Source organism: Ascaphus truei, chromosome 5 (genome assembly GCF_040206685.1).
Source record: "Ascaphus truei isolate aAscTru1 chromosome 5, aAscTru1.hap1, whole genome shotgun sequence".
Taxonomy (NCBI): Eukaryota; Metazoa; Chordata; class Amphibia; order Anura; family Ascaphidae; genus Ascaphus; species Ascaphus truei.
Window position 1 is genome coordinate 120,700,796 of NC_134487.1, and position 25,921 is coordinate 120,726,716.

A 25,921-nucleotide genomic window follows, 5' to 3' on the forward strand; every position below is an offset into this window, starting at 1 on the left:
CAGTTTTCTTGTTCGTTTACCTCGCAATGACATGTTGTAAAATTGTATGAAACAGATAAAGCTGATTGCGCTCAAACTTTCCACAAACATTCACTTTACCAATCCGACCTGAAATGCAAAATTTCAGATTGATTGGTACATGTTTGAGAGAGTTAAGAAGTCTCGAACAAACCTTAACTATGGATGTGCCACTGAGCATCTATAATAAAATGAAAACTAGAAGAGCGCACAGTTCATAGTGCTTTACACTATGCAGCATGCACTCTTCTGTTTTTCATTTGAGCTTTTTTGTGGATTTGGTTCATTCAAGAAGAAGCCGCAGAGACTCCATTTTGATCTTTTGTGCTTAGAACATTCACACACCTTCACAATTGAAGAATTCAATTCAACAACTTCGGACCTTTATGAGCAATCACATATTCACCTAAGGTTTACCTTTCAATGTTTATTTTTTTTCATTGCTTTTTTTTAGTTCATGTTGAGCATATCAACTAGTACATGATAGTTGCTTTATATTTCAATAACCAATAGGTTTCTTGTGGCCTCCTTATTTTGAGTTCATATATAGAGTTGTACAATATTTGATTTAGCATACACACATATACAGTATGCAAGTTTATACCTGCTTATTTATTGTTACATATTTATTTGCACATGTATGGATTTTTTTTCTCTTTTTGGGGGTCCTAAACACTTTATATACAACATTCATTTAGACTATCAAAACATTAAATATATATTTCCATCCCATACATTTATAAATTAACAACATTCATTCGTTTATTGCTACAAAGGTACTTCACAATTAGTAAACTACCCTAAAGTGTATAAATTAATAAGGGGATATGAGCCCCGCTGTTCTGTAGTGTATTAAAATTCATATCACCATGCTTTGCCTATACAAATTTAGCAAGATAAAAGTTTGATGCATATAAAGAATCATGGGACATAGTGGTTACCTTGGCAACCTTGTCATAGACTTCAATGGCTCTGACCCAGCTACAAAGCCCTTCACAGGCTGAAGAGACATTCTTAATGACAGCTGGCTGGAACTCAGGATTGCTGATAAAATCTCTTCTTATCTGGGCCATAACCTTTGGAGGAATATTGTCTTTATCGAATTCCTAAGAAACAAAATAATAATTAATTACACATTCGCAATATTTGACTAATAAAGTCACAAATTTGGCTTAGTTGGTTTTCCTGGCACATTATAAAGATATTAGTCTAATAATATTAATAATGAATACAGGAAAGCTGTCTTGTGAAAGGATGTTTTTAAGTCCAACTTACAATGTTGTATACTAAAGATTTGTAACAAGTGTGTTTTTTATTTACTGTATCAGGATAGGCATATTATAGAAATAATAAAATAGTGGTTGCGAGGTTAACTCCTTCAGGACTGAATAAACAGATGGCAAATGTGCTCTTTGGTAGATAGCAAGTTCTAACAGCACAGCAGTGCTCACTGCTGTGTTTGTGAATACTATGTACAGTGCTGCTGCATTATACACACTTACATACAGTTAAATCAGCAATAGCACTTTCCAGCTTTTTTTTATTTTTATTTTTTTATTTGTATATGTAAAGCATGTGGCAATGTATAATTCTAAATTCTTACCAAGCTGGCAATCATTTGTGCTCCTGTTAAATTCCTGATTGTGTGCCTAACATAATGGCTGCTTCATTCATTATAACTCAAGAGCTACAGTGTATCCTTATATTACTAAGGTAACATTATCTATTGTTACAGTATATAGCCCAAACTGCTGGGAACATTGGCAACAAGTTATCCCAAACAGGAAAGTGTTACAAAGATCTTGCACTGCTTGGGAGGTGGGCTAAAGCCTGCTACAGAAAAATCAAAGGATGCTTTAAAACCATTACAAATGCCATTAAGATTTGAATCAAAACAAAAACAAACCCTGTTTTAATATTATCTAATACTACAGAACTGATTAATTAAAAAAAAATAAGATTTCACGTTTTGCTGCTTTAATTTTATGAAATGTCCTTTGACGTTGGAAAGTTTAGCAAAAGGCCACATGATAAAAACTGGAAAACATTTTAGCAATAAAACGGGTATAAATGCTACTGAATTTATTTATTTCCACAAAAAGTTGACCACATAATTCACATTTAAAAAGTTTCAAAATGCTAAAGTTAAAAAAAAATATGTGACATTCAGTTTCATATGCAAAATAAAGATGTTGTTTTAAAGATGTAATCCCATTTAACAGTCTTAACTTAGCGTCCCTTTATAAATTGAACCTGGCTAAAAGCAAATATTTGGATGCTTTACTTTTTGGTGAAATTAATTCAAAATTGAATTTCCTAGGGGCCCCTGAATAAGCGAGTTTGTCAATCGGGAGTTTTCTCTACTCTTATCCCAGCCTATCCTTATCAAAGAGTCAACAAAGTTAAAGGGAAGTGAGTCAGGGTCGGAATAAGGCAGGGGTAGAGGGGGGAACATGCCCCAGGCTCCCTATATATGGGGTGGCCCCCGCTCGTCGGTGCCTGTCAGTGCATCTGACGCAGGGATAGAGTCCTGCAGGAACGCGCAGATGGAAAAAATGATATAAAAGACAGGACCAATCGGAAGAATTAGGGGGCAGGACAGAGGAGAAAACAAGAACAAGGCCTAAGACAACTATAGGTACTGAGTAAAGACAAACAGCCAGACAAGGGTGCACAAAGGGTGACACACACACACAAAGGGCACAGAGGGACGCAGGCAGACAAGAGGGTATTGAGAGAGAGATACAAACAGACAGAGAGCGGCACATAGAGTGACAAACAGATAAGGGAGAGAGAGAGAGAGAGAGAGAGAGAGAGAGAGAGAGAGAGAGATAGAGAGAGAGAGAGAGAGAGAGAGAGAGACAGACAGACAGACAGACAGACAAATGGGCATAGAGGAGAGACAAACAGACAAAGGGGCACAGTGAGAGAGACACAGATAAAGGGGCACAGAGAGAGAGAGAAACAGACATGGGGCAAAGAGAGACAGACAGAGAGAAGTTGCCTTAGAGAGAGACAGACAAGTCGGCACAGAGGAGAGACAAATGAGCAGAAGGAGAGAGACAGACATGTCATGATGACAGTATGTCACAGTGATGTCAAATGTGCTGGCCATGTGATCAAGACCAGAAGGCCCCCCCTGTCTTAAGTTTCTCTGGGCCCACGACCGACTTAGGGGCCTATGCAGTAAGCAGTGATAAGCCACTTATCACCACCTTATCGCCAAAAAAGCCTACTGCTATTCAGTAATCTCCGATAAGTTGGCGATAAGAGAGCTTTTCCTCCAAAAATTTTGCCGAAAAAAACCGACAAACGTGCGGCGATAAGCCACTTATCACCACTTATCGACAGATTTTCAAAATCGTGGTATTCTAGTAGCCCCGATTAGCTTATTAAAGCTAATCGCAGCTCTAGAATTGCAATTTCCTCTCCAAATAACCTTGCCAGGACAAGTTGGCAAGAAGGTGGTGAGAAGCAGCTGATAAGCGGCGAGACGGGACTTAGAAAAAAAATGCAGTTTTCCTGCATCAGATTGATGCCAGGAAGGCTTTTATAGGAGGAAGAGGGAAGGACTGAGGGAGAGATACCTGGGAAATATGCTCAATTAAATATGTAAAATATATATAATTAAATTAGCATACTCTCTCTGTGCTCTCAGGAAACCACACATTGGTGTCTGGTTTCCTACCTGAGCTGTATGAAATGAACTCCTGATTGAGCAGCCTTTAAAAAGCAGGAAGTAACTTTGTGCCAGTGTTCCTGCGGCAGCAAGTGTGGAGGGTCACAGAAGGTTTATCTGTGACCAGCTGGAACCCAAATGCCAGCAACAGCTTGAAGTCTGGAGGGACACAGGCTTCCTGTTCCCAGAGGTATCTACCTGGAAAACCGAGGACGTAAAAGCCCCGCACTATAGACAATCCTGTAAATCTGAAGTTTGCCTGGAGAAACCGGAGACACCGGACCAGCCCAGTAAGATAAAAGACTTTTATATATATTGTGCCCTGATATTGTTTTATGCTTTTGAGACTGGTAACTGGCCTAGCCAGCCAGCTAGGTAGCTAGGGCCCGCACAGTCTAGTAAGTCTGCCCGATGGAGTAGGCTTTGTTTTTATGATTTGTGTTTGGCTTAAAGGGACGGTGTACCTAATATTTTAGATAGAAAAAATAGTAGGACGGGCACTGCAATTGCAGTGCCCGTCCTACTATTTTTTCTATCTACCACTTTACCTTTGGCACGAGAGGCACGCAGCGGAGCAGGATCATCCATCTATTCCGAGGCAGATCGGAGTTTGATTAAGAACTGTGAGTACATATGCTCATATTCAGTGATACAACGGGAGGTTTGAAAAGCCCGCCCGCCGGGTGGAGCGACATACTCACCGGGAACAGGTTAGATGGCTTTCTCCCTTCACTGCATGGACTACATTGTCTTTATTATTCTCCCCAGGCTGGGATTTCATGTTGGATACTTTTTAGTTTAAAAGGATGTAACCCTGCCCTTATGTTATTACCGTAATGCCTACAGAATTTCAACACTGAAGATATAGAGCACCCAATTAGGGAGTTTCCCTTATCCACTTTACCTAATATTTTATGTTGACGTGTCTGAATAAACCTAGAGGTATTGTTTAAACATAAGTACTGCGTTTATATGTTTATCTGACCTCATCTACTGGCCAGTCCATGACAAGGTATAAAAGTCAATGGGCCCTCTTCTAAACCCTGTCTCTCTCTTCTATGCCCTATTACACTGTCTGAATGGGAGTAATATCAAGATATAAATAATGTCACTTTATTTGAAGATAATGCAGTGTTATCCTTAAATAATGTGATGTTCAATGCTAATACTTTCAATTACAGCTTTTAATTATGTGTATGATGTGTATCAGTAAACAATGTCGTTTAAAAAGGGTCATTCTGGTTTTAGGTAACATCACCTTATTTGCCTGAATTTAATAGAGCTTAGTGAATTTAGCCTCCTGTTTACAAGTAACTTAAAAAATAGATTTGGTTTAAAAGAGCATCAGCTGCACTGCGACAACCAGGGGTAACCCCCTAAAAATATCACTGCCATTAGTACACTTTGGCCAATATGCACTAAAGGGTGCTAAGCTTTAGCACTTCTTAACTCCCATTCACAAACAATAATTTCACATTGTTTTTATTTAAAATGTATATTACAATGCAATGAAAATGATTGTGCATAGTGAAAAAATAATGGCCAAGGATGCCCCTGTCTTGCAGCCATATGACAATGCATAACATGGGTATTCAGGGCCAATTCTATATTTTATTATCAGAGTTTAATACTGTATAACTGCTCTTGTCAAGGTATGTTTTGTCACGAAAAAAAAATTAAACTACGATTTACAGTAACAAGACAGGTAACAATTCTAATTTTACGAATGGCAAACTACCTTAGTTATATACATCAGTGAATATGAATAATGTACAGTTAACATTTATCATTTACAAAAAAAAATAAAACATCTAATACAAAGTAGTGGAACCAGATGCTTTGATCATTACAATTTGTGCAGAGATCAAACATCAACATTTTAGAGAGTTAACTAAATTGTGATATAAAGTAAAAAGCTGCACTACATAAGTAAACATGTTAAAATATTAAGTAGGATAACTTTAGAACGTTTTTATATTATGCCGCCTGTCACATTTTCCCGAGGCTTAAAAAAATTCAGGTTTGAAGCCAAGTGTTGGAGTGAAAAGAGTTGGAGAGCATTGATGTTTAAGTAAAAGGAAGATAAGATGTCACATAAGGATAAGAAAATGATATGGCAAACCTCTACAGCTTTCATCTTACAAACTCTGATGACTGAAAGAGAAACCACAGAATTATACTACAAACCCATAGTGTGAGAGAAAATATAATCAATCTTTTTTTTCTGTTGGAAGGATTTTTTGGGTAAAATTAAAAGAAAGAGGGGATTTTTTTATTTATTTATAAAAATGTTTTACCAGGAAGTAATACAGATGCAGCGGCCATTATTTTAAGAAATTATGGCGCCATTTTCTGTGCGCTGCTGCACTCCACGCGGCATGAACGCGGCCAATCGCCCCAGGCACACGTGTTTATCGCGGTTGCTTTGTTTGAATTTCATGGATTGTGTGCATTTAAATGTAATTAAATGAATAAGCTGTAATGTGTACTGTACTGTGCTACTGTGCTACTGTGCTACTGTGATACTGTGCTACTGTGTCAATTTCAGGTGTTTAAAAGCCACAACACGAAAATGCCTTTTTATGCACTCGCCTGCACTCACGTCTTACGACGGTACAGTTGAAAGCAATCCCGCACCATGACATGGGTATTCCGATGTATACACCGCGCGATTTGTTAAAATTATGTCCGCTGCATCTGTACATTGAGAGTTACCTCTCGTTTTCAAGTATGTCGTGGGCTCAGAGATATAAAAATACATGGTTACATTAATAGAACAGGGTTATACAGTCAATTCTCAGACATTTCATGGACAGGATGTCCAAGAAGGGTACATAAACCCTTTCATCTGACTTCAAAGAAGCAACCCCACAGACATTGATACCGATGTGTCTTTGCCTCCATGGTGCCGCATGGTGCCACAGGTGTGCTTTGGAAAACAGGCACAGATAACTGCTCCGGGATGCCACCGTCCTGCAGGTCAGTCCTTGCCATCTGGGGTGTGGCGTAACTACCGACAAGGCAATGTTTGGGGGAAGCTCAAAGGAACCACAAATGTTTTCAGAAGTCACAAGTGAGAACTGATGACGGATCAATCATCACATGATCACCTCAATAACAGTTAAGGACAGATCTTGAAAAACAGTGGCGCTGACTACATGTACATACACAGTGGTAGGGGTGAGTAATGCACTAGTACATTCCCAGTAGTCAACAAGCAGTCTACTCTACGTATTTACAAGTTTTGATTAGTTCGCTCATTTTAATCGCACGTGTGTGTTTTTACTTCAGAGTTTCAAGTGTGTTATTGTGTTAGGCTACGCCTAGTATGTATGTAGTGAATGGTATAGTGCAATCTCTTTATTTATTTAGGTTTTTTTATCAGCATATCAAAATGTAAGTAAAAATTACAAAGACTATTTTCAAAAATAGGGGCTCCAATAACGTGTATGTTTAAGTGGTGCCCAGAAAAGGGGGGAGGGGAAGCTTAAGCAGTTGCAGATGGAAAGAGATTGCCAAAAATAACTTAATTCTTACAGTCAACTGCAAAGTGCATAAGCAAAAGTGAAAGTGAGAGCCTGCTAAGATTGATAGGCCTGCTGATAACACACGTGGAAACACAAGTGGTATCAGTGAGAAAAGCATTGATGTGATCGAGAAAAGTGTTTAACGGGGATTTTATTGACACTTGCGACGGCAGCATCAGCACCACAGGTCTAAGCTGCAATGATGATCTTGCACAAATAAGTGATGCATCTTTTGAACGAACATTAGGCCTAGTGGACGATGGATGTGAGGGGGTGCGGGATTGGGATTCTAAGCGACTGACAGAGGGGAAATCACAGATGACTAAATTGCACATACTGGCACGGAATGCAAGTAGTGAGTACTGTCGATTTTAAGAATGTAGATAATCAGCAGATGAAAAAAGATTTATTATTTCAGCTGTGCCTTGCCGACCGGCAAGACCTTTTCCCCCGACAAAGAATTAGGTGGTCTTTTCTCTGCCTATTACTATGAAACAACAAATAAAGCTGAAATTAAAATTCCACGGAGCTGGCTGTGTTATTTGGAAATACATGACTGTGCATACTGAGAGCCATGCTGGTTGTGTGCTGAAAGAAACAACCCACATTTTCAACCATCTTGGGTGGATGGGGTACAAGTTTGGGTGACAATTCAAGATTACGAAAGGTCTGGAATTCATCATAATTTATGTGTATTGTATGAACTGTGGCGTCTCAATAAGACTGGTGACAGAGTCTTCAAAGAGTAATTTTTGGAGTGAAGTGTTTGATCGAATCATGAACATAACACTTATCTTAGCCGCATGTAATCTTCTATTTACAGGGCATCATGAGGTAATTGGGGGAGTGCTCAAAACGACTGTTGAACTACTTGCAATATACAATATTGTTTTGAAAGAATTGATTTCAAAGCCTGCAGGATCAGTTCGATACTTAGGCTTGTTTTTTAATTGGTGGACTTATCGACTTGCTGTTGTGGATTCTTGGAAGATACGATAGAAAGAATGCACCATTTTTCGCCATAATAATGGATACAATACAGGATAATTCGAAAGTAGATCAGTTGAGTCAAGTGTTTCCTTATGTGAAAATCGAAAAAGATAAATGATAAACGAATCGAAATTAAAATGAAAGTGTTCTTTCTCGGATTTACGAAAGTTGGTGATCAAATGGCTGCAGGCCTGGAAGCAGACATTGGCAGTATAGAGAATAAAGGCAAAGAGCTATCGACAAGAACAAGGTTATGACGGACAAGTGGTGATATGCAGTGCTTATATGTTACGCCGGTGCTGCCCACAGACCAGACCCGTCCCTTATACTGAGGTGGGGACGTATATGTGCACGCACCCGCAGCAAAAGGAGCATGTCCGGAGTGTGGTGTTTTAGGCGTTGCCAGGCCAGGTGGTAATAGCTGTAGCAATACTTGCCGGTTCCGGTAAAGAAGAGTCGTAGTCGTTGCCGTTAGCCAAGGTCAGGGAGAGGAGAGTTCCGGAAGGTCTATGTCCAAGCAGAGGTCGAGGGGCGTAAGAGGCAGCAAGGTCAGTTGAGAGCCGGGGTCCAGAGCCAGAGAGTGAAATCCGCCAAGCAGGGTCGTGACCTGAATAAACAAAGAGAGAACGTGCCAGAGTAGACATCTGCAGTGGAGACTATGTCGAGCGATGTGAGAGAGGCAAGACAGGTATTATATATTGCGGTTGACCAATAGGGAACGGAAGCAGTCCTGGAGGAGCACAAGGAGCTGTCCTGGATTGGTTCCTATGATAGGCAGCCAGGTGGGGAGCTTTAGGGTTACGTGGCAGCCTGTGTGAGGATTGGGGGGCGTGGTTTCACTGCTAGTGCAGTGAATAAATTATCCTTGCCCGGCGCACGCTCTGTAAGGTTGGTGAGCCTGCGCCCGGGACCAGAGGAGGCCGCCAACGCTCCGAGAGTTCGCGGGGCAGCGCCGATCCGTTGGGAGCGGGGAGCGCCCCCGCACAGCGGAGGCAGGCTGGGAACGGCGAGGGAACTGTCCCATGGCAGCAAAGGGCATTTGGAGGTAAGGAGGGGTCACGTCGGGGGCGCTGCGAGCCCCGCATCCTTACATTATACTAGAGTGCCGAAACTAATTCTGGACAAAAAAGAATGCTCTTATGTTCACTGTTCTGCCAATAATTTGAATCTTGTCCTCAACAATGCGATGAATTGAATACCAGAAGTAAAAAAATGTTTCATACGCTTGAACGAATTTATGTTTTGTTTTCCAATAGTATCAACTTTCTTTGACTGCAGCGCAAGAAAGTATAACATAAAACTAAAGCGCCGTTGTCCCACGGGATGGTCATCAAGAAATTAATTGCAAGAAACAATCAGGTTTAGCTATTGCCATGTGGAAAAGAAAAAAGATATGGGATGGATGAGACATAATGCTATATGGCAATAACCAGCAAGCGGGACTGGGGAGGGAAGGAGCCCTAGAACGGGAGGACCATGAAGGGAAATCCCCATATATTACCCTGCCTGCCAGCAGATGTGTGCGCTGTACCCCTGAAATCAACTTGGATGGGTTAACTAGTTGGACCCCACAGAAACCTTTCCACAACTGTGCTTACACATGGCTGTGTAAGTATTACATAGTTATTGCCATATTGCATTATGTCTCATCCATCCCATATCTGACCACCTATCTGGGAGGATCAGGTTTCCACTTGCAAGATACCCCTACGCACCTCTGCTCACACAGGGCCGTGTGAGTATTTGCTTATCGATATCTCACTCCACGTCCACCTAAGGGGTCACTGACCATTTGTGTAAATCATTTACCCCATTATTGTTGTCGTTGGTGTGTTATGCTCTAACCCTCTGCTACCCCTATCTTTTTTCTTTTCGACATTTCACCAAGGGCTTTGGATATCCCTATCTGGGGTTGGGAAGAGGGACTCACCAGTATTACGGTACTCCACTGTGAGAGACTACAATTATTGGTTTGAACTAGTTATTTTATTGTATCCTCCACCCTGACCTACTACCTCAAAGGTAAGCGCCCGGCTTCTGTTTGCATTAGCTATTGCCATGCCATGCAATAATTGTCAAAAATTATAGTTAATAATTAAACTCACTTCAATGAGAGGAGGCATGTTTCCTGAACTGGAAACTTTTGAATTTGTGTTTCAAGTCATTTTGCACTAGAAAATACTGACTTCTACCAATCCTGTTTCAACTGCTTAACAAAAATTGGATTCAGACCTTTCTAAAGCCAATTCTCTTATCAAAGAAGCACACACAGAGCTGAAGAAGTTAATAATAATAATAATAATAGCATGTTCTTGTATAGCGCTGCTACTTTTACGTAGCGCTTTACATAGATATTTTGTAGGCACAGGTCCTGCCCCGTGGAGCTTACAATCTATTTTTTGGTGCCTGAGGCATAGGGAGATAAAATGACTTGCCCAAGGTCACAAGGAGCCAACACCGGGAATTGAACTCCCCTGCTTCACACTCAGTGCCAGTCAGTGTCTTTACTCACTGAGCCACTCCTTCTCCCAAGTTCTGAGATGAATATGAAGACACAAAAAAAATTGCTGTAGAACTACTGTAAGTTTGTTTGGAAAGTGGAGGCAGCATTTTGCAAGAAGCGCTCAAAGAAAACAAAACGTCACTTTGACGAAATATATGAATGTAGCCTTGTTTCCCCCTAAACAGGAAGGCGACCGGTGCTGCCACTACAGTACCTGTTGGCTCACAGAGAGCCTTAGCCTCCACCACTGGGAGCCTGGGGTGATATACTTAACGTCTCGGTGCAGCGCCTCCAACTGCAAGGGATCCCAACGTAGTGGGAGGAGCCCCTCAAAGGACCCAATAAACACAAACACAGTATGTAATAACAGTTTTTACTGACAACACATAGCATATATTTGATAAACATTAATACTGAACGCTAAATAGGTACAGCTACCCTCCAAGCCCCGGAACGGCCGTAACCCACCATTGTGTTCCCAACACGTGTCCTTAGAGTCCCACACCCACCCCAATGTGTGAGACAGCGCTGCCCACTAGAATAGGTGTAAGGTTGGTGCACTTAGTGTAGTTAGGTACCTGCTGGGTGCTCCAGCACCCGGGCGCGCCGACAACAGGGTAGATTGGACTCCGCTGATCCAGCGATTAAGTCATCTGCGATGAGCCCGCTTCCGCGTGGGGTGGTATCCGGTTGGAGTGTCTCACCGTGAAGATAGTCTCTGTGCAACAGGTGTCTTGTCCCAGACCACCTGTAATCAGGATGCAGCCTTTTCTTGACTGTGTCCCTTACTTTCAAATGCTATAAAGCAGGGTCCCTATTTATGAGCCTGTCCCTGTAGTAACCACAAGCTGAGGTGAGTCGGGGCCTAGCTGGGGCCTACTGGGGATAATCTGGCCTAGTACAGGAGTCACAGACCCCTGCACACATACACCCTACCATGTTGGCATCCCAGATCCGACAGCCTGGGTCCCAGCGCGCGAAATGTAACAATATCAGGGAGCAGGAGATGCTGCAGCCCTATTGGCTCTCGCGTGACACATGACCTATCCCCGAGGCTCATGGGATATGTAGTCCCAGCTCGGAGACTTTTCCCATTGTACACCACTCGCACGTACAAACTGCGCATGCACAACTCAGTAATGGCCGCCAGCTATCTCCTGACATGGTGGCGCCCTATAATGCGCTCACCACGGGCCCCGACGATGCGCTCGCCTCCCTAGCAACCCGCTACGGTCTCCGCAGTTACCAGAGGTGAACGGAGGAAAGGGGAAAGCGCTGCGGAACCAGGGGACCAGAGGGGATCTGGTTACATGAAGATGAGACACTTATTGATGGCGAGTCTCGATTCCGAGCAAACATGTTCTCTGGATGTCTGGAAACTGCGAGAGTGATTTCATACTTTAGAGCATGTGATTCACACTTTTTCAAGCAATCTAGCCACAGGAACTATTTAATTTATCAGACAGTCAACTCTATGAACAGGCTTTAAAAATTAACTGAGAAAATAAAGCTCCTTTTTTTTTATTGTTACAGTTAAATGGAATGAAAAAGGCCCACTTAATTTTGTGCCTAACAGTATAGTTACACAACTGAATCTGGGTACTGCATGTAAGCACATGGGGGAGGGGGAGGGGGAATCTGGGGGGAGGGTCTGAGTTGGGCTGGAGTGTTAACCCCTTAATTACTATAGCAGTTATTAACCGCTAAGGTGATTAGGGGGTTAAGGGCCATTAGATTGTATTTTTTCTTGTATTCTTTCTTGCAACGGAGGACATGGCCCTACAGTATGCTGATGAGGATGCCATTCATGATGACAGGGGTAAGTAGAAAGGTTTATTTACTTTATTTATGCTGGCTGGCTAATGTTTGATTTAATAATGGGCAAATGAGCTATAATCCATATCTGGATAATAGTTATTTTGCCCATTACTGTACTGTAGGTGTTGGGGGAGGGAGGGTGTATTTATTTAAATGTTGGGGAAAAAAATGTTGCCACAGGATTGTTGGCAAAAAAAATGTTGCCACAGGATTGCTACTGTGGGGCCACCTGAGGACCCCCGTACACCTGTGGAGACTACCCGATGGCCCACAGACACACACGCCCCTGGTATCAATTATGTTGGGGTAGAGCAGGTGGGTATTGGTGTTTATTGTGGGTAGCGGGGGTGGGTGAAGGGAGTATTTGACCCTTGGTGGGTAACGGGAGGGGTTAACCCCCTTCAATGCCTTAGCGGTTAGCCACTAAGGGTAATGAAGTTGCCTGTAAATGCATTTTTATTGCATGGTATTCATGCCGGGGGCCTCTGGTGCTGATATTAATGGGTATCTGCTCTGGAAACTTCCGGCATCAATTTCATGCCAGAAAAAAAAGCTTTTTTTTCTGCAAGTCCCGTCTCGCCGCTTCTCACCAGTCTCATTTTTCCTGGCCTGAGGATTTTGGAAGAAACTTGCTATTCTAGAGCTGCGATAGGCCTCGATAACCTAACTGCGGCTACTAGAATTGGACGAGTTTCAGAGCCTGCCGATAAGTGGCTTATCGCCACTCATTCTGTGATTTTTTTTTTTTTGAAGGCACAAAATTTTGGCGATTCAGTCTTTTATCGCCCACTTATCGACGCTTACAGATTCGTAGTAGGCATTTTGGCCGATAAGTACTCGATAAGTGGCTTATGAACGCTTAGAGCAGTGTTTCCCAACTCCAGTCCTCAGGGAACCCCAACAGGTCAGGTCTTAAGGATATCCGTGCTCCAGCACAGGTGGGTCAATTAGCGGCTCAGTCATTTTAACTGAAGCACCTGTGCTGGAGCAGGGACATCCTTAAGACCTGACCTGTTGGGGTTCCCTGAGGACTGGAGTTGGGAAACACTGGCTTAGAGCACATGCCCCATATAGTGTTGCGGCCAGTAGAAGGCTATAGCCAGGGGCACTTGGATACACAGACGTATTATTATTATTATTATTTAAGTCCAAAGTCATGATTTATGATTGACCCCAATCAATTGTGTTTTTTAAATTTATTTTTGTACATTTAAAAATGGAAAATTCATTTAATAAATGAAGTTAAATAAAAACACAGAATATGCAATACATATTTGTACCAAACTTGAAATGTTAAGTTATATATGTGAAAGACTTCATTAAGATAATAAAAAAATGTTTAAGTTCTCTGAAAAGATTTACGTTTAATAAATATACCTTTAAAGCTACAAAATGAAGCTAACTTAGCTAAACTAAAGTCAATATTATATCTATACAAAGCAATTTATCATACCTACTTTTTAACTCTCTATTAAAACTAGATTGTGAACTATTTTTGTCTTTTGTAATCTTAATATTAGACCCTGTTGTAAAATGTAAGATGTGAAACACACAAAGGAACAACAAAGACAATAAAAAAAAGTTAAAAGAGCCAGGCATGAAAGGGACTTAAAAGGAAAAATATTGAAAGCAAGCAGTACAAAGGAGCAGCTACTTAAAAATACTTCACTGCTAATAAACTTGTCTTAATGCAGTGTTAAAAGCAAGGAATAAGTTGCAGAAATTATAAGAAAATTAATTTTGAAAGTTTCTAAGTATTATTTATGAATGGCTGTTTGACCTGTGAAAATATCCTCTCACTAAACCAAAGTAATGCGTTTATTTCAATATAACAAACTGTGCACATTGCTAATTTTTTATGATAAAAGTAGCAAATTATCCAGATTTATGTTGTAAGTTCAAGGACATACAGTATAAGGCCTCCTTCAAGAGGAGTGTTGTTTATTAAAGGGATGAAGCCCTTCATAGGATGGAAACTTCATTTCCCATACAGTATGATGTGTCTGATTACAACCCGTCTCCTCCATTCCTTTCCCATAAATATGTGACTCTTTTAGGCCACGTCAAACCGACTGGGCCAACGTTCCTAAACTAACTTACCTCAAACCTATCCTCGTCTTGTGTCCATAGGGCACACTCATATTTAAGAGGTATAATATGTTAAAAGTGTTACGCAAAATGGAAGAAACAAAATTCAAACAGTGTGTGGCGCACCTACTGTAGATCAACTTGGAATTTGATTGACAGACTGCTGTTATCTGCAGTAAGTAGGAAAAGTTCTGTGAACATTATCTAGCTCTCTGGAATGCAACGTTTGCACTTTCTTTGTTGTGCTGCAAGAGCTGTCTCACTTATATTTGCACTAAGATTAAAGTGCAATTGTATATGTTATTTTAATATTTATTTCATAATTTAGGTTTCACTGTGTTCCAAAATGAATCAAATAGTGACTTTCAATACAATAATCATATAGAAACCATTTAATTTTAAAAGCTCAATATTCACCTGCTCTAATAAAACATGCTTTTGAAAGCTTTAGCGCTGACTTGCAATTTGCCTTTTATCTTCTTAGGAGCTTAAAAAAGTATCTGGTTTATGCGTAGACCTATTTCTTTCTTTTGTTTCTTTGCACTAGTAAGGTATCATTATGGTTTAAAACACCTGACGGCTTCGTGAATATGGAATGATGTTCACAGCTGAAATAAAAATTACTTCTATGGAATGTCCTTTCGATACGGCGGGAATTTATTTCTGGTCATATGCAGTAAAAATAGCGCAGGGCAGTTTCTAACCAAACTTTCCTTTGGTTCAATAGCGAATGGTTTTGGAAATATGAAGTGTAGGGACTGCAAATCCTCCTGGTCTTGCTATATAAAAGATGGTTTGCAAAAGTAATTTCGATGTACTTCTGTCCTTGACCTAGATCCCGCTTTGTGATAGAGTGGACATTTGATAATATATATCTGATACACCCGTGACTATAGATAGTGCATTTCAGAGGGCCACAGATACAGTATGTACAAGTATGGCAAAAAAAAGGTGAATTTATCAAATAAACGCAGCCAAGGGGAAAGTGATCCCTCATAGAAGAAATGCCCCAAAGTATTTAAAGCACACAGGATTCTATGGACTAGAGGAGAAATTTCAAAGATCGGGAATATTAATCAAAGGCTAAACTGAAGGATCTTAAAAAACAGAAAGAGGTACAGTACCAAAGCAAAAGATGAAAAACACAGCTATTAATAGCGGTAAACTGTGACCTTTTTAATAAACAGTCTTTCTTTTATTTAGAAACTAAGTTTTCACCACCACAAACTTTTGCCACCATAAGCAAACTTATTATAGAATAATATGAATTGAGGGAAAAATAAAATTACTGACTGAACTTATAACCTAGTGAAATGTGTCTGAGATATCAATAAACGCGGCATTGTTATAAAGCCTAAAGTGGAAACAGGATCATCCTTCCATTGTACAGTATATTTATTACAAATGAATGAATGAATGAATATAGTATCTAGAGATGTATTAGGCAAAATATGAGTTGCCTACGGCATTCCTACCTATACTGCAGGCTAGAACACATCTAATTATATGATTCTTATAAAAGAGTATGCATTGAGGTATATCTATGTTTAGTTTACCGCACATGTGGAATATAATTTGGGTTATAGATTAGGTTAATATTGTAATACTAAATTAATTATCAGTTTTTCCATAAATGTATTGATTTCATTTAAACCAAAACATGGGCTCCAGCACACACTGGTTAATAGAGAAAACGAAAGAGTCACGGAATAAGCCAAAAATGTAATAGCGGTAATAATAGAACAATAGGTATCACAAATATGGAAATGCTACACGACTATAAATGCAGAATATATGGATCTTTAAAAGCACAAGAGTAGGGGGGAGAGACACAGGGAAGGGGAGTGGGGGAAAAACACTAAAGGAAAAACTGCAAACAAATAAACATAGAATAAGACAATGGGGGAGGGTAAGAGGGGCAACGTTTCAGGGTAACAACCCTTTCCTCAGGCTCATTCCCTTGGGTCCAACGGAACCACAAGGTACTTCCCTTAACCCTATCCCCCCCTACAAGACACAAAGTAGCCAAATACGAATTAGCTCAGAATCAAGCCATGGTAAAAAGTCCACAGTATATGCAAGAGTGTATACAAACTCAACCCGTCCTTTAAGTGGGATTATCAGGCTTCTGTCCTCTCTCTCTCTCAGATTCAAAGGTGTAGATTTCATTGTTTGCTGTTAACTGTTTATTAACTGTTTTAGTGAAATAATAACCAGTTTTCAACTTATTTTATGACTATTTTATTTAACAACTGGTTATAGGCTATTTTACCATCCTGACATTTGTTCTCCTGGACTTGTGGTCGCTCAGATGTGTGAAATGGGCCAGTAGAGGTCTATACTACCAGATCTTGCAATACAGGATCCTACTGGTACACACTCCTATATTACCTTTTGCTAGAAGAATCTGATCTCTGAGGGGCAGCCTAACAACAAAAAAATAACTTTAATTCATAGATCGCTTTTCATCCAATGAGACTCAAAACACTTCACAATTGCACAATAGTGCGCGGTACACAGCACATAGGATTTTTACAGACACTATCCCTGTCCAGGTGAGTTTACAATCTGTTATCGGTGCCTGGAGGGCAGGGGGAGATATATACATGCACACACACAATTCAGAAATCCTGAGAATACCAAAGGAAGAGCAGACAGTATTTTTACTGCTGCAATGGAAAGCTGTTGGAGGCAAACACAATCAGCCTATGCCAGGTGATTAAGGAAGCTCCCCATGTGATCTAGTTTCACGTATACATGTTAACATTCAACAATTTCAAGAATATAAAAAGGACACTGTAACAGGGACTTATCTCTGGTTAAGAGAAACTGCATCTAAATCTAGCAGGGGGCTGGTTAATTGCAGCCAGGCAATTAATCAGACTCAACCTGACTAAATTAGAGCTCTAAGAAAAAGCCTGCTGTTGGAAACAGGAGAGACATTTCCTTAGCGCAGTTACAACTGGGCTGACAGAAGGAGAGGAGAGTCTTGAGAGCACAGGAAGGCTGTGTTCTGAGAGCAAGACTCAAGGAGACCAGACCTCTATGCCTGGACCCTCAAGCAAACAACTACCCAGACACCACTGACCTGGAAACTCACTGGCTTTAAAGGTACCGGTTTAGACTTTGGGGTGATGGGTGGGTAAGGGGTTTTCCCCCCAAGCCTTGAGAGATCGACTGGGGAAGTAAACTAGCCCTTACAAAGGGATAGGTGTTAGTTGTTTTTGTATATTTTTGTTTGCTGTGCGGTTTAAAGCCATCTGTTAATTTCACCCTAAATGGTCTACATCTCTTACAGACACCAAAGTGGCGTAAAACTTATAGAAAGTTGCCTTGAGCCCTAAATGAGGCTGAGGGTCCCCCCTGGCCTCTCTTCCCTCCCCACCATCATGCAAAGGGAGTGAAGCAGAAGGGGGGTTGGGACGAGGGAGGCTATTTAGACCGACAGGGCACATGGTCAGTCAACACCCTACCAGCAATTCTGAAGATGTCCGTGGCAGGGCTGTTCCACCGGCTTCCGACCGAAGCACTGAGCATCCAGGAGGGGAGGCTGCAGCGTCAGCTGTCCGTTCTGCTTGGAGCAGTAGTACTGGGCTGGTTTAAAGGGGATTAAATAGTCCCATAGTTGGCGGAAATTGGGATTAAGTGTGCTTAATCTTACCAGATGGGGCTCCATGCTTGGTAAAGCCCAGTGTGGTGGGGAGTGGGTGGGGCTCATTTAAACATGTGTTCTGGGAGCCCACTTGCATCAACGGCCGGGTGATGTGGGCCTAGCTTATGTGTCACGGGGTCATCAGTTCAAGGACCTTTCACCTTTAAGCCAATGAGCGAGCACTCTGGCAGGGGTGCACTTACCAAATTATTTAATGTTTAAATATAAAGCAGTGGCCTTGTACCACCAGACATTGTCTTGACATTATTTATTTGTTATTTATGTGGGGTTTTGGGTTTCTTGGTGGGAGGGGATCGCCCTCGCAGTCTCCTGGGTCATAGAAACCTTTAGAGTTGGTAGCTGATACCACTGAATAATTTAAATTTCATTTAAAGCCAGATATATTTTCAGTAGTCTTCCCTCATTGTAATAGCATAAACTAAGGTTTTGTGACAAACTAGAGACTCAGTAGTAGCATAATGACTTTGGTTATAGAACATTTTTCTAAAGAACATATCCATCAATAACTAGATTTTTAAATACAATCTTTCTATGTTAACCATTATGTGGTCTGCAATCTAGTATTGCAGCAAGGTGAAGGATCAAAAAAAATCAGATTTTTTGATCCTTCACCTTGCTGCATCACTTCCGGATCAGAGAGTCGCCACGGAGGGAGGGTGCACCATGCAGGTGCACCTGAAGCCAGGAGAACACAGGGGAACCGTGCCTGATCGTGAGTATGTTTGGTGCTCCACACTGACTCACTGTGGCTTTTTTAAGTGTTGTTACCCCCGCCACCCCGCTGATTACCTCCATTAACAGGCTGATATTAACTTCACTATGCTCCGTTTTCACTTACCTCATATCTCATTGATTAACGGTTAAGCAGGTTTCCTGGAGCTTTAGTTGAAATTCCTTCCATCCTGCAATCTAGTACTGTATATCTAAATATGTAAGCACCCAAACATTATTCCATCACTGTAGTATACAGGATTACAATTGTACCTTTAGAGAGTCCAAAAACTTCATGTCCCCAAGCATCTTTCTGGAAGCTGGCCAGAAATCATCAATGGCTTTTCCATTCTGATCCACTTTTTTTTCAGGTTTAATTCCCTTAGAAAAGATTCAGTGTTATGGAAATTAGCCATGAATGACTTTACATCAATGTTTCGAAAATTAATAAACCCAAATCATCAGCAACAGAGGCAGAATTTTAACGAAGGAACAATTTGACTTCTTATAACAAGAGATAAATCAAAAATATGGAATAGCTCTTCTTTAAAAGCACAATGTTGTATAACGCATGAGAGTGTATTCATTAACTCAATAGATTAGTGACAATAAATAAATAAACAATACATAAATGGGCAGTAATTCTTAAAACAATTTTCAATCTAAATCTTTTATATTAACAACAATAAATAAAAGAAACAAGTGGACAGCAAAAATCAGGTCAAAGCACTATATTCTAAAAACAAACAAAGTCCATTCTAAGATACATTACAGCCTTTTCTTTTTTCAATTCTTTTCACTCATAGACGAGTGCTTCAAAAATGCATCTAAACATATCAATTAAAATGAACTGAAAATCTTTTGCAAGAACTGTTGCCTCAAAGCAGCAAATGTACACCACCATACTCTTTATTTAAACATCCCAAATATTACGGGTCAGACAAGAAAAGTTTTTTTTCTCCATGTTCTTGTGCAGTACAGGTCCATTGTGGCCTTTCCCCCTCCAGCAGAGGTAAATCAGAATTTGCATAGGTGGTGTTGGGACCTGCTTACTGGTCATGCCTTGATGTGGCTTGCAGGCTTATAACGCTTTGGCCAAAGAGTTTAACTAAATGACCATTTTTCAAAGAATATACTGTATAAGTATTTCAGTGTGTATTTTTGTCACATTGGATGTAGCATTGGGCTGATCTGTCTTTTGTTGTAAGAAAAGTTAAGGGTTTCACAAATGAGGGAAGGGATGTAATACATATAAATATTACTCTGCTCAGACCTCTGCAGATTATTCTTTAAATAATTCTAAATACTACAAATTTTTTAACTATATATTATTTTTGTACGAATGCAATTCATACTTAATTGCCTATCCTGTCAGAAATAATTACTTAAAGTTTACACCTCACTAAGGGGACAGTTTGTGGAAACAATATATTGGGAATTCAGCTCACTTGTATAAAGTGAATTTTCATCACTTGCAATTTTATATACTGCATGTCAAGAAAAGTGGGGCATAGGGTTCAAGTTAGATCAGCAGTATCCCCTGCAATATATATTGTATTCCACATGTGCCACCTTCTCTAATGCATATTACATAACTTAGCATTTTTAACAAATACAGTACCACAGAATATAAAATACATACAGTACCACATTCATTATGCGCTATCTATTTACTTCTATTTAGTCGAGGAAAGAATGCTGCACAGGCTCCAAAATTACAGTGGTTGGGGCTGAATAATGAAGCAGTATTTAGAAATTCATGGTGCTGATCCTGCACAAAGGGTCATATCATAAGACACTTTCCAGTGCTGGAAGACACCTTACAGTCCATGCAAGTCAATAGGCTGTAAGTTGTCTTCCAATACAGCAAGGTATTAACAGAAGACTGCCAAGTAAAATATGGACCAAGTGTTTTTAAATTACTACTTCGCCAAAATAAAAGAAACTACTGCAGAATTAAAAATGTTGATAAAACATTGTTAACTGTTAAATGTTAACATGGTGATAAAATCAACGTAAACAAAATCTGTATATAATAATCATAAATATTTCACCTTTAAAATGCAGATTGCAGCCAAGGTAAGACGAACTCCTGAGGGTGGGTTTTGCATGGTTTTTAAAAGGGTGATATCACTGGCTTTCAGGGTATCAAGTGCTGCAATTGCAGCATTTAATGCAGGTATAGCAACACTTAGCTTCTGCTCACATTCTTCCTAAAATAAAATCAACACATTTACTATGTTAAAGGCCAACTAGAGACATAAAGGCAATGTACAAATGATGCTATGTAACTTTGTGTATAGATTAAAACTGATTTCGCTAAAAATACATATTTTGTATGCGTCTGCAGATAATGTATATCAAAGTTGTTACTACTGTATGATGCATTTTGTGAATCTTTCTATAGATTTTGACCATGTAAATAGCAAATAATTACACCACACTACTATGTTCTTCTAGTGTTAGGCTTGTTCTATAGTAGGTGCGGGCGCGTGCGAACGCGCGTTCACATGACGCACATTTTTTGTGTGTACGGTCCATGCTGCCCGGAGCAACAGGTTGTGTGTGTGTGTGTGTGTGTGTGTTATTCATTTATTATATATTTTTTAAATTAAAAAAAAGACACGTTGTGTAAGAATAAATTATTTATTAACATTGTACACACACATATGTAACCATTCTATGGTACCCCACCCAACATGAGATTGGGGGATACACTCCTTCTGGTTACGCTGAGTGGTCTTGGTGCTGTGACCTGCTGGCAAACAGGAGGGCTGAGTGCTCCGCGGTGTTGTGGGGAGAGCCCAGGACAGGGAACAGGAGATGGTGTGGTGTGGGACAGGTTACCTTGCTCTTGTTCTCAGGATGCACAGCGCCTCCAGCCAGTAGGGATCCCCTGGGGTCTATAGAGGAGAGACCCCCACTGAGATTTCATTCTCCAGACACCAGGAACAGTGACACACACAGCAGCTTCTTTTCTGTGGATCTTTATTCAGCATAGTGCACACAGCATACAGCAGAAACATCATAGGCCTGATTTGCTCTCTGCCCTTCTGCTCATGGCAGCTTAACTCCCCCCTCCTCACCCAGGTGGGGCAAGAGGGGGAGAAGGGTTCGCTGTCCTCTCTCCTCAAGATCTTCTCTCACTCTACTCCTCTAACTAACTGACACACTAAATTTAGGAAACATGCCTCAATTTGAATATCCTCAGGGAGTGTCTCTAACTTTGAATCATTACAACTCAAAGCTGGATACCGATTGGCTCACACACATCAGGGGGTGTTCCAACCCATATCCACCCTTTGGATTAACATGCTCAAAGGTTGCTTAGGCCCGCCCCTGAATATTGCTACAATACTCAGAGCTGAAATGCAAAACAGGCCAACTGTATACAAGAAGATCTTCTCTTCTCAAATTAGTAACCTGATTTATAGCCTCATCCAAAAGATGCTCAGGGTAATTCCTATTAAATTTCTACAGTTCTCATCAATTTCTCAGGGAGATATGGGAACTCAAATCCCATCTTTCTGAACCTAGGAACTATTACTCGGGCTGCTCTACTAAATTTCACTAAGCTGCGGTCAGTAGCAGTACCCGGCAGCACCCAAAATATAGGACCTTCACACATAGGGGTTCCGTCTGCCTCCTCCCTGACAGGAGACAATACATTATCAGATCTTACTGAGCCCATCCCATCATCATCACAATCCCCCCACTGCACAGAACCTTCCAAATGCATTTCAGGCATAACAGACATAACATCATATTGTCCAATTGAAGCCACGGGACTTCCGGGTGAAGATGGCCTGGGGGTCAAGGGTCGCACTCTGGGACTAGTGATGGATGGGGAAGGCGGGGCAGAAGGGGCAGATGACTCAGGGACTGGGGCCTCCGTTGACAAGGGACCAGCACCAAAGTCTCTAGGGGGCACGTTCAGGGAACTCTCCCCGGAAGGAGCAATGGCACAGTCCTGGGTCAAGTTCAATTTGCCCCTCCCTCTGCTCTTACGGCAGCGGGCTTCAGCCAGTGCCTCGGCCTGAAGGGCCTCCCGGGACTTCTTCCGCTCCCTGCATGTCAGGAGGAAAGGATCAACCAGAAGGGTATTACTCACCGGAGCGGCCTGGATCTTACTGAAGCTCACCTGGCCGGGCAACTCAGCGGCCATCTTAGCTCCCGGTGGTGGAGTAGCAACAGTGGAGTCGAGGCAGTCATCAGGGGTGGTGCCGCCGGCACTTCTCCCGACAGTCGACCCTGGAGCAGCAGGTCGTCGTAGTGGCGTTCAGCAGCTCTCATGTAGGTCAGTGCACGAGCACGGGCCTCGCACATCTCCTGATGGCGCCGCAGATACAGCTCTGCAGCTTTCTGGGTGCGATCCCAGCGGGGATCCGTAGACAGGACAAGCAGCTCATCGCCATCTGTAGCAGCAGGGCGGATCCCAGCAGCATCTGGTACGTTGGAGGTATCAGCCGATACCTCTGGATGGTCCGGAGCAGCAGTATCAGCAGAGGGTGCCTCCCTCACGGAGCGGTTCACCGGAGCAGCAGCAGAACGCACCTCACAGTAGGTAAGTGAGGCGTTCCCGCAGCGCTCGGACGGCAGACTACGTAGCACCGCTGGTACAGGCGCAGAGGGGGTTGACTCCAGAGGTGGAGGAGAGTCAGGCACTTGATGAAAGGCATTCACCCAGGCAGTGGGCCCAAGCAGGGAGCCTTCTTTCCGGCCGCCATGCCAGACGATAGGAAGGTCCATGCTGGACCTTGATGAGGGGTACGTTGACACCACTTGTAAATCTGGGTAGAACAGTTCATACACCACTGCAATGTAATGGTGGGCAGTGTCTTTGGTGGATGCTTGAGCCAGTTGAGACAACTTGCGCACTACGGTGTAGAGAGTGCGCAGCTCCACAGTGCTCATGATGAGATCAGGTTCTGCAGGGCCATTGAGCCTAGCCCGCAGATAGGGCACACAGCAAGTAGAGCAACTTTCAATGAGGTGAAGAGAGCCGCCAGGACAACCACATAAGGGGCAAACCCCAAGTAGTTGATTCTCAGGAGAGTCCCTAATGACTATGACTACTCTGGTCAGTTCATAGACTTGTCCACGATTCTCCATGATCATAGATAGCAACAGCAGTTCAGAGGCACAACTGCTTTCTCTGTCGCACCGCCTCGCCCCACGAGATATAGACGATGTGAGGAATGTTCTCTATGATATGGAAGAGTCCGGGATCTTGATAGAGTCTCGGGGCCCATATGCGTCCCCCATCGTGGTGGTGCGTAAAAAGAATGGAGCCGTATGACTGTGTATTGATTATCGGACATTGAACAACTGCACGATACCGGATCAGTACACCCTCCCGCGCATCGAAGAAATACTGAACGCGCTAAATGGAAGTCAGTGGTTCAGTGTGCTCGATCTCCGATCCGGGTACTATCAGGTGCCTATGAGCGCGGAGGATCAAGAAAAAACTGCTTTTGTCTGCCCCTTGGGATTCTATCAATTCACCCGTATGCCCCAAGGTATATGTGGGGCGCCGGCCACGTTCCAGAGGTTGATGGAAAAGACTATCGGGGACATGGTTCCACGGGAATGTCTGGTATACCTGGATGACATTATCGTCTTCGGGAGAACTTTAGAGGAACACGAAGAGCGGTTATTTAAGGTAATCGACCGTCTGGGGAACGAAGGGTTGAAATTATCCCTAGACAAATGCCGTTTTTGCCACACATCGGTGACCTACGTGGGACACATAGTGTCCGCCAAGGGGATCGCCACTGATCCTGCCAAGGTAGAGGCCGTAGTAAACTGGCCTCGCCCCGAGAACGTCACAGAGTTGCGGTCCTTCCTAGGATTCTGTGGGTATTACCGCCGCTTTGTGGAAGGATACTCGAGCAAGGCTAAGCCCCTGAACAACCTATTGAAAATATACCCTTCAGAGACCAGGAAGAAGGCTGTATCGGCTAGCCAACCGTTCGGTGACCAATGGACATTGGAGTGTGAGCAAGCCTTCCTGAAACTAAAGGGATGCCTGACCGAGGCGCCCATGCTTGCATATGCGGACCCCGAGCAGCCATACATCCTGCATGTGGATGCCAGTCTAAATGGACTGGGCGCCATCCTGCACCAGAAGCATCCTGAGGGTCTGCGGCCTGTGGCTTACATCAGTCGCAGCTTGACACCCAGTGAGCAGAGATACCCCGTCCACAAGTTGGAATTCCTGGCTCTCAAGTGGGCTATTACTGAGAAGCTACACGATTACCTGTACGGGGTTGCTTTCAAAGTAAGGACCGATAACAATCCCCTTACTTATGTCAATACCTCAGCCAAACTGGACGCTGCCGGACACCGCTGGTTGGCTGCCCTGAACAGTTACAACTTCTCCATGAAGTACAAGCCAGGACCCCTGAATGTCGGAGCGGACGCCCTCTCCCGAAGACCCGGGCTAAGTGCTATCCCAGATGACGAGGAATGGGAAGAACTGCCTGGGCCCGCAGTGCGAGCTATGTGTAGCATGGCCGCTATCATCGACGACCAAGTGGCGTTCTCAGAATTAAGAGTGGTCGATTCATTGAGATGTCGGTCGCAGGCTGTCCCAGACGCTTACTGTGATCCCAAAGGGATGAATATCACGCCTGATAAAGTACTACTGTGGAAGGACCTAGTAGATTACCAAGTGCGAGACCCTATTATTGGTATAATCCGGAGAGCCGTAATAAAGGAGAACCCGGCCCTGCTTAAGTGTGCCCCCAAAAACTTGGTAGCCCTACTCATGCGGGAGTGGGACCATTTCGAAATAGACAATTGCTTACTCTACCGGGTGGTCCAGTACCACAACCACCCGGATAGAAGACAACTAGTCCTCCCTAAGAACCTACAATTTCTGGTGCTGAAGGCTCTACATGATGATCATGGAC

At 42.3% G+C, this 25,921-nt stretch overlaps 1 protein-coding gene across 1 annotated transcript in view; it reads right to left on the minus strand.

Annotated features, from left to right (window-relative positions):
- LOC142495286 (dynein axonemal heavy chain 3-like) overlaps positions 1-25,921 on the minus strand; it is a 1,152,169-nt gene that overhangs the window by 238,756 nt on the left and 887,492 nt on the right. The window contains exons 54-56 of the mRNA XM_075600542.1: positions 21,062-21,220; positions 19,281-19,388; positions 960-1,124 (exon numbers count right to left, since the gene is read on the minus strand). Of these exons, the coding sequence (XP_075456657.1) occupies positions 960-1,124; positions 19,281-19,388; positions 21,062-21,220 (432 nt within the window). The remainder of the gene's footprint in view (positions 1-959; positions 1,125-19,280; positions 19,389-21,061; positions 21,221-25,921) is intronic.